The sequence below is a fragment of the Oculina patagonica genome, chromosome 7 (assembly GCF_052425735.1).
Source record: "Oculina patagonica isolate OP01 chromosome 7, crgOcupat, whole genome shotgun sequence".
Taxonomy (NCBI): domain Eukaryota; kingdom Metazoa; phylum Cnidaria; class Anthozoa; order Scleractinia; family Oculinidae; genus Oculina; species Oculina patagonica.
This window is the reverse complement of record NC_135764.1, coordinates 11137094-11147585: the sequence shown is the minus strand read 5'-3', so window position 1 is coordinate 11147585 and position 10492 is coordinate 11137094. Positions and strand designations below refer to the sequence as shown.

The window sequence follows — 10492 nt, the reverse complement described above, 5'->3', positions numbered from 1 at the left end:
TTTCTGTTCTATTTGCATTGTTTAGTTCCTTATTTACAGTGTCCACAATAAGCGTAACTGTGCTAAAACTGTGCTAAATACTCTGAAGCCGTCAGAAAAGTTGTAACGATGTTTAAGTGCTCTCAGGACACGATCGGGTGGCAGTAAGAAATGTCGATGAGTAGGTATCATCTTACGTGTGGGTCTAGTACTCATTAATTGCTGTGAAGATGACACGCCTATGTTATCAACAATTGGTACACCGCAACCTGTAGCTTCAAAATTCTTCCCGCGTTCCTAGTGCAACTGCTTTACCTTCCTACATTTCCATGCACCTGGGGCAGTGCCACTTGCATCAACACGCTGTCTCTTCCTTATATCACTGAAATTATCAGAAAGAAAGTGATTTGCCGAGTGTTTCTATTAAAAAATAATCACACAGAAATAACTACAATACACACCTAACGGTTTCATAATTGGTCGATTTGGCAAGTTATACCCTGTAAGGCCTTACATTATTTTGTTGTTGTTTCTTTATAGTTTTGTTTATGGTTTTTGTTATTAAAGCATTTTATTTAATTACAGTACATTCGTTACAACACATTACTTTCAATACTTATATACAATGCATTACTTGTATAAAAAATACATGGCTTAATTTAAACTAGCTTTAGAAACCTTCCAAGCCTTTTGGCATTTGCCAACAGTTAATTAAAATAATCGGGAAATGGTGTCATCGCTAAATTACAACAACAATTACCCCCCCCCCCCCCCCCCCAACCCTAAAAATTCCTTTAGGCGTATTCATATTTGTTTATCATGAAATGATGCAGTTGAACTATCTTTTTATAATGAAAATAGCAGAAGATTTAATAAAACATGTTATTTCATATGATTGTCATAGTGTTCGAGAAGTGACGCCTTATTGGGCATTTCTTCCTGGCAAATCCAACAGCTAAATATCTCTGAGAACCTTGGTATTGGGCTTGTGTTTTCCATCTTGTGTGCACAAGTACAACATTTACCACACTGTTTGCAGTCAAAAGGTTTCTCTCTGGTGTGTATTCTTTCGTGCGAACGGAAGTTTGTTCTACTGTTAAATTGCTTTCCACACCATTTGCATTCAAAAGGTTTCTCTCCGGTGTGTATTCTCTCATGAATCCGCAAATCTCCTACTTGGCGAAAACACTTGCCACACTGTTTGCATTCATAAGGTTTTTCTCCTGTGTGAATTCGTTCATGACTCTGCAATGTCCCTCGTGTGCCAAAACACTTGCCACATTGTTTGCATTCATAAGGCTTCTCTCCTGTATGTGTTCTCTCGTGTATTTGCAAAACTGTTTTATGGCCAAAAGATTTAAAACACTGTTTGCATTTGTAAGGCCTTTCTCCTGTGTGTGTCTTGTTATGAGCTCTCAAAGCCCCTGGTTGGCTAAAACACTTGCCACACTGTTTGCATTCGTAAGGTTTCTCACCTGTGTGTACTCTTTCATGAGTCCGCAAAACAAATAGAGAGCGAAAACACTGTTCACACTGGTCGCATTTGTACGGCCTCTCTCCTGAGTGAATTCTTTCATGCACACGCAATTGTGATGCTTGGATAAAACACTTGTTACAGTGTTTGCATTTATAAGGCTTATCTTCGGTATGAGATTTCTCGTGAGACCTTAGATTTCGTGCATTTTTAAAACACTTATCACACTGTTTGCATTGGTAAGGTTTCCCTTCTGTATGTATGGTTTCGTGTCTTTGCAATTGTCCTTTAACTTTAAAAGACTTGTTGCACTGTTTGCATATATAAGGCCTCTCTTCTCTATGTATTCTTTGATGCGTTCTTAGAGTTCCTGCCTCTCTTAAATACTTGTCACACGTTTTACATTGATAAGGCTTCTCTCCTGTATGTATTCTTTCATGATTCCTTAAAGATCCTGCCATACTAAAACACTTTTTACACTCTTTACATTGATACGGTTTCTCTCCTGTGTGTGTTCTTTCATGCTTCCTTAGAGTTCCCAACTCACTAAAACACTTGCCACATTGTTCACAACCATAAGGTCTTTCTCCTGTGTGAGTTCTTCTATGGATTTGCAAGGCACTATTTGTGTTAAACCACTTGCCACACTGCTTGCATTCAAATGGTTTCTCTCCTGTGTGAGTTCTTTCATGGATTAGCAACCTTCCCGCCGGATTAAAACACTTCCCACAGTGTTTACACTTGTGCAGATTCTCTTCTGTGAGTTTTCTTTGCATTCTGAAAGGCTGTAATAAAAAGAGTCTTCATTAGCTGTGATTTATTAATGAGATTTCCCTGTTAAAAATATTAGTTCAAAATGGTAAGTGCATAAACTTTGAAAGTTCTGTTGAATGTCGAAGAACGTGTGGAGGAGATTTCAGTAGGGCAAGGCAGTTTATACAGTAAAAAAACTGCCGGTAAAAACCTGGTAGTTAAGAACCTGCTGGCAAACATTTGCCATTATAATGCCCAAAAATACAAAAAAACCTGTTTAGCCAAGCAAGGTCAAGCAGGTTCTTATACATGGGTTACAGTTACATTATGACACACATTTTAACCAAGGAGTTTGACTTAAACACTAAACAAGTTCTGTTACCAGTTTTTTAGGCTTATCAAAAAACATTTGTTTGTAAATACTAAATAATGTTTTTAAGAAAAACGACATTTTTTTTAAGTTTTAAAGACATGTATCGACAGAGCATTTGTCATCTTCAGTTGAATGGTTTACAACGCACAGAGAGTTGAATAATAAGTAGATAAAAAATGCTAATTAAGACAAGTAGTAACAACAGAACGTGAAAATGTGTGAATTAGAAGGATAATTTTAGATTTACATGGTGTAATTGCTGATTGAGGCAAGGTAGTTCCTTTTGAATATGGATAGCCTCCTTTATCTTAAGTTGAAAGCTGGTAGAGGTGTGATCTAAAATATGAAAGCAATCTATTGAACACAAGGAGCGACAACGTTCAGAATACTGAAGGTGTTTGAAAATGTGCGAGGCCTTATCACTGGCTAAGTGCTCACGCACGCGTGTGGCAAAATTTCGGGTGGTTTCGCCGACATAACAGGCATTACAGCCCGCACATGCAAACTTATAAACCACACGCGAACGGAGACCGCCGGGGATAGGGTCTTTCACCCCAAAAAGATTACCGATCTTGAAAGAAGAAAAAACTAGTTTGATATCTAAATCATTACAATAGCGCTTAATTAAGTGTCTAATCTTTTTCTGAGTGACAACAGAAAAATAGCCTACGTACGGCAGCTTAAAGTAAAATGTGGGCAAAGTAGTAGGGAGGGAGTCCCCGGGACAATGGTTGCTATGGATACCAGTGATGTAACGTTTAACTACTTTTTCAATTAAATGGGCAGGGAAAAGGTTCTTTTTTAAAATTTCAGTAAACTTGGTTATATCCTCGTGTAACCCCAGCCAGGTGTTGTTGATCTTGTACGCCCTGTTATGTCGGCGAAACCACCCGACATTTTGCCACACGCGTGCGTGAGCACTTAGCCAGTGATAAGGCCTCGCACATTTTCAAACACCTTCAGAATTCTGAACGTTGTCGCTCCTTGTGTTCAATATTTTAGATCACACCTCTACCAGCTTTCAACTTAAGATAAAGGAGGCTATCCATATTCAAAAGGAACTACCTTGCCTCAATCAGCAATTACACCATGTAAATCTAAAATTATCCTTCTAATTCACACATTTTCACGTTCTGTTGTTACTACTTGTCTTAATTAGCATTTTTATGTACTTATTATTTAACTCTCTGTGCTTTGTAAACCATTCAACTGAAGATGACAGATGCTCTGTCGATACATGTCTTTAAAACTTTAAAAAATTGTTGTTTTTCTTAAAATCTTTACGTGTCTGCTGTTCTCAAGACTAAATAATATAAATATAAGGACCAAATTCAAGTCAATTTATTTTTCTGGTAATCAACATAGATATTAAGAACCTACCTACCCTAAATTGCCAATAACTACCCCCAACCTATTTTGCCAGACTTAAAAAAATGTAGGTTCTTATACGCGGGTTTTCACTGTAGAGGGCATTGTTGGCTGTTGTTGTCAAAATTCCTCAGACATGGTAAGCCTAAAGTCCCCTAGTCCCATCCCCCTTCCTACCCCCACCCAACCCACCATGAAAAACTAAAGTTAATAGAGATGATGCATACAGCATTCTGGGAGCATATGAACAAAAGTTATGGCTTCAGAAGAAAAAAAAGGGGGAACACCCCACCCCCTGGGCTCCCCTCTAAGTCCACCTCAGTCTATGGCATGACAGTGAAAAAACAGCTATAAAGTGATTTAGATAACAAGTATGTGTTACCACATTTACTACAAACAGTTTTAACTGGTTAGCCTATTTACAGTTAAGAAGACAGGCTAACCAGAGCGTTATTCATCTAACCAGTGTTGTTTACAATAGCAGTGACAGTGTTTACACTGACTGACTAGCAGAGGAACCACCAAGCCTTTAAAATATCCTTTTGAGTTTTTCGTCCTTGAAAAACTATTTTTTTTGAAGTTTTTCTCAATTTGAAAGATTTTTTGTTCATTTTAAGACACAGGTAATATTTCTTCTTGAGAAACTGACAATGTCTGCTCTATGTGACTGACAAACTATCAAGCTATTGAGCCACTGGAAGCCACACCTTGCTGAAGCAAATGAGATATAAATTATGTGACTTATATTCAGGTTGGACTAACAAGCTGTCAAGCCAGCACAAAAAGTAAACAGAAGTGGCCCTGTATTCTGTAGTTTAGCCAAATTATAAAAGAAGCAAGTGCTGACATTAAAATTTTATCGAACACCAAACCAAATTGAAATAGATCAAATGGCATGCGAGACCATAGGAATATAGAAGTAATTAATTTCCATTGAAAAGTTACATAAGCTTAATAATTTACCTTTATTTATTACAGGAAATAAATGATGCATATTGTTAAACACAACGATTGTTTCAGTTTGAACTTGTCATCCAGGCCTTAGGTATGTAATAAAACCCAAACAACGAAATAAGCGAAACAAGCAGAACAAAACCACTGAAACAACCAAAACAAGCAAAAGGAAACAAAATCACCGGAACAAGCAATACCCATTACAGTTATCAAGAGCTAACTGTAAACAGGCTAACCTGAGCATTATTTTGGTTAGCCAGAGTGTTATTCAGGCTAACCGGAGTACAAGGTGAACTCCGGTTAGCCTGAAAAACACTCTAGTTAGCCTAAATAATGCTCAGGTTAGCCTGTTTAAAGTTAGTTCTCAATTAAATTAACTGTAATGAGTTTTGCTTGTTTTGGTGATTTTGTTTTGTTTTGCTCATTTCGGCCGTTTCAGTTGTTTTGGTGGTTTTGCTTGTTTTATTTTGGTAGTTTTGTTTTGTTGTTTCAGGTTTTAGTGCATGCCAGTGCTCCCTCCACAACCCAGGGCTGCTTAAACCCAAACCACATTCCTTTCTGCAGTTCAGCCAATCACAGCATCACTTGCATAATCCTGGGGAAGTCGTACCAAAACCCTGGGGTATCTAATTGAAAGTTCGAAAATCAAACCCAATTGAACACCAATATTGTTCGATTGGTTTTGGTAATCGAACAATATCAGACTTTGCCAATTGAACACATTGAACTTTCGATCACTGAACAGTCAACAATCATACTCAATTGAACGTTTGATTACAGAACTCCTGCCTGTTGAAGACTTTTTAATGTGATTACTCCTGTGTGATTTTCTTATTTTCAGGTACTGTAAATGGTTTGAACCCAGGAGTATCAGTAGTTCGTATAGTGTGATCATCTGGGTGAGAGTAGTTCTGAGAAGAACTGTTGTTGGTGACTGACGTTTCGACAACCTGAGCGGAAGTCATCTTCAGAGTCAAGTGAAAAGTTGTTGTCAAGAGATGCATTCCAGACTAACTAGCCAAGTGGCGCAAGTGGCTAGTGACAGCTTTTATTTCACTAGCCAAAACTGATATTCTACTAGCCACAATTTTTAAGCATAGTTCTCCTTTTAAGGGGGGGGGGGGTGAAAAAAATGTGCGATAATGTTGAAAGCTTTTACCGTAAAATGTTCCTTAAATCTTCACGCTTTTTTTCCCTTAAAAAATTGGGCTTTGTTCTTCACTATAAAAATTGTGCATGTAAATGAGTTTTTGTCAACTAGAATTTTGTTTAAAGCTTCACATAATTCTATAATGTCAACAGTTTACTTGTTAGTTATATTCTCTGAGAGACGATTTTAATAAATGCGGCTTCTTGCCACTAATGCCTGATTTTTTCACTAGCCATTTTGGCTAGTGAAAGGCCAAAACCTACTAGCCAAAAACTGTATTTTTATTAGCCTTGGCTAGTTGGCTACCGTTAGTCTCGAAACCCTGTTGGATTTGTTCGATTTTGTTCGAATACCAAACCCAATCAAACGATTGGTGTTCCATTGAGTTCAATTGAATTTTGGTTCGATTTTGTACAATTACATACCCTGAGCAAAACTCAGCAATTGCACCAATCAAAAGGTTGTGTCTTATCGTGACCCTGGCATCGGTAACGTCAAACGGATGCTAGTACTCCTGCTTTTGAACTTGACCCTGACCAGACATCCAAAAGAAAACATGTCCAATATAAAACCTGATATGTCCAAAAAACTAATTCCTAGTGCAACATGAACCTTATGCACCTATCAATGTTAAGCCGCTGGGAAGGGGAGGTCGGGCACATGCTGGGGATTTGACAGCAATTAGGGACTTTTGACCTTTTCAATGGACTTTCTTACAATATTTTGTTGACGTTTAGTGACTCTTTTAAACATCCACAAATTACTCCGAGGTTCATGGGCATTTGAACAGAAAGTCTCAGCTAAGTTATAAATGCCCGGCCTGTGCCCAGCCTCCCCCCCCCCCTTGCGGCTTAACATTGATAGGTGGATAAGCTTAAAACTTGGAGCAATATCACATCTATATCACATATATCCGGCATACAGCAATTGTCACTTTTTGCCGACAAAGGTAACTTAACTAAGTTCAAAACGGGGTCAAAACAAAACTAAATGCTGCGAAGGACATGTATGTGCACTAGCGACTTGGCGGTTCAACTTGAAAATATAAACAGGACGTAACAAATCGATAATTCCGATACTCGATAAAAATCAATAAACATCGATAAGTAATTAACTAATTAGTATCGAAAATCGATCAAAATCGATGACCCAATTCTTTGTGATTATCGATTTTGATCGATTTCACTAATTAAAGTTCGATTAGTATCGATTGCATTCGAAAAGTATCAATCACGTTCGATTAGTATCGATTTCAAACGATTTGTATCAATTTCGATCGGAGAAGAAAAGCTACTGTTTTTTTGTGTGTGTGTCCAATCAATCCTGAAGTGTGACGTTGAAAGAAATGCAGTCGCTTCGCCTTCAAGTTGTTTTGCTAATGGCCAGTCAGGTCAGTTCGGCAACGCTTATTTTCGAACGAAGAATAAAACATGGTCAATGCAATCCTATAAAACAAAGAATATCAGAATATGTATACGCGACGTAACCAAAGACGTTCTTCAGCGACACAATTTGTAGACGAAACAACCGGTTTAATACCCGAAAGGATTCCATTTTACACTTCATATTAATTACGTTTGTTTGAACAATCTTTTATTTATATGATCAGGTCACAGGAACTGATCAGATCACTTTCAGACTTGACGTTAATTACTATCTTCATTGTAGTTTATGTCTCAATTACAGTAACTTCATATGAAACTGAAAAAACTTATCGTGGAGAGTAGAAAGCCGAGAATTGCACGGAACCTTTTCAAAACACAAAACAACAGTCTTTCACAATCAACATCGATAATCCACTCTTAAATCGTGTGATTATCGATTTTGATCGATTTTCGATACTAATTAGTTAATCATTTATCAAAAAATATCGAATAATATCGATTTATCGATTAGGTTTCCGATGATCGATTTCGATCGATTTGTTACGTCCTGATATAAACCATAAGTGTTATAATTAAAATTCGGAAACTTTAGGATTCATTTAAGGTCATTTCAGACAAATAAGCCAAGAAGGGTTTACTACTAAACTTCCAAAATTCTTCTAAACCGAACTTCTGCAAACTTGAAATCGGCACACTTGCTCAGAAAAATGCAAACAGAACTGTCTGTTGATGGCGTCTCGTTCGGTTGTTACTCTGGAAATTACGTTTGAAATAAAACAACTATGTATTCTGCTAAAAGATTAAGAAACATTTGAGTTACCTTTTGAAGGGTAGAAAATAAAAGCTGTCTTCCTCTGACCGTGCACGTTTGCTGTGAATCCTTGCAAATGGACGATCACTGGACAACCGCAACCAGTGCCCAGTCTACCGCTAACATGGTCCAATTTGTCACGCTGATGTCACGCAAAGCAAGATGTAGAAAACCATGCTTATGACCCGGGGGGACTCGTATATGAAACGGTCGGGGATGCTCGTCGGAAATTTTGAAAAGAGCCCCTAAAAGAGACCAATCTGGGCGTGGCTCAAGCTATTCTTGACCCCTAAAAGATACCAAAAAACTAAGAACGAGGCCCCATTAGGGGTTTTAGGGATACAGGATATTTGGGGAAAAAATTATAGGGATACAGGATCATAGGCGTACGGGCCGGGGGGGCTGGGGGGGCTGCAGCCCCCCCAAATTTTGGGCAACTCAGATTTTTTGGGCAGCAAGAGATATTTGGGCAAAGCCAGTTTTTAAAGTAGTTTTCTTTATTTTCTATTTTAACCTGAAGTCGGCGTGGTTATTATTTTCTTGACAATTATTCTTCGAAAAAATTGCAGACAACTTTTTTGCGATTAGATTTCTGCAAAGAAACTAGAATGTTCATGAAATGCCAACGAGAGCGATTTTTCTGACACATGGCCCCAGACTAAATGTGAGACCAGATTCACTAACAAGATTTACCCAAGATTCCTTATTTCGAGAGGCGCTGATATCTTCGTAACTGTAGGACGTAAATTTCCGGCGGCCACCATTTCAAGGAGAGACGTCAGTGAGAATCGATACATCCAGAAAGAACGTGGAATCTAGTCCCCCAATCTAGTGAGATGTTAAATTTAAAGAACCGGTGAATGGACAGTTTGATGAATGCACCAAAGAAGCGTTGCTTGTACGTGGAACTGAGCCAGCAGTTATTGTGAACTTCCTTTTCTAAACGTTTTATAACAAATAAATTCATATTTCCTTTAATAATGGACACAATGATGGTCACTCGATCAATTTGGGAAATTTATGTCACGGTAAAACACGACCCTGATAAAGAAAGCTTCTCCCGCGTTGCTAAATTTTACAAAATCGACGGCGAGATTCTGAAAGCCGAGCAGAAAATGTACGCGAGTTTTCGTCGTTTGCGCGGATTAGGCTACATGACTGTTTCAGAAATGCTGAAGACAATGCACGAGAATGTTCTTTTTGATATGTCTCCAAAGTTTTCTTATGTGGTACATATCCTCGCAGTGCATGATACTTGCTACATCGTGTTCTGCAGAAAGATCATTGTGTGCATTGCGCAGATTGAAAACTTACTTTAAATAGCTTAGATATATAATAATGTAAATAGTGTCCACAATTAGTTTTTTTTAAGCTAAATACTTCAGACACTTTAATAAAGTATTTCATTCATTCATTCAGCACCATGGGGCAACGTGTCAGTAACATCGCACTTATTAACATTGAAAGGGCATACGGTATGCCAAATCTGTAGTCAACAATGAAAAGATCGTATCATTGAAATCTTCGGCCGTCTAAATGGCAGATAGCTATTTCTTTTAAGGTGATTTATGAGCTCATATATATGATAAATTCATATGCAAGAACTGCACGAGAATATTTTCTCTTCATATGTAGACCTATGGTAGCTTATATTACCTTATTGTTACTTATTTTCGCGGGCACTTAATTTCGCGAAAATGGAACAGGAATATTTCGCGAGTCTTAATTTTCGCGATTTGGCCAAAAATACGTAATTAGCATAAAAAATACAATAGAAATCGATTAGAATTAATTTTCGCGGGTCTTTAATTTCTCGATTTTTTGAAAATCGCGAAAATTAAGTCCCGCGAAAATAAGTAACAATAAGGTAGTGCATCGCAGGACCCTCGTTTCTTCTCGACTTTTTCGTAAAAATTTGGGCAACTTGCGATAATTTTTTAGGCAAATGGTTCACCGCCCCCCCTGGCAAAAAATTGCCCGTACGCCTATGTACAGGATACTTCAGGAAAAAATTATAGGGATACGGCATATTAATAAAAGAGATTGTGGGATATCGAACTTCAAAGTTTTTCAGGAATTAATGGGATATGGGATATTGAGGCCAAAAATCCTATTAAAATAGGATAGGGGATACTCGGAACCTCCCTAATGGGGCCTCAAGAATAGAATTTATATTTGTATATTTCTTCGTATGTAACCCTAAACGAGACCATTATGGCTAAAAATATTGGTGTTTTACCCAGAG

General features: G+C 37.8%; 1 protein-coding gene across 1 annotated transcript; it reads right to left on the bottom strand.

The window, feature by feature from the left end:
* LOC144659650 (uncharacterized) lies at positions 1-8340 on the bottom strand. Its single transcript, XM_078520136.1, has 2 exons — positions 8257-8340; positions 1-2238 (listed from the first exon to the last, which is right to left on the bottom strand). Exon 2 carries the CDS (start codon positions 2227-2229, stop codon positions 862-864), a length of 1368 nt encoding a protein of 455 aa, XP_078376262.1. The 5' UTR covers positions 2230-2238; positions 8257-8340; the 3' UTR covers positions 1-861.
* Positions 8341-10492: the final 2152 nt, after the last annotated feature.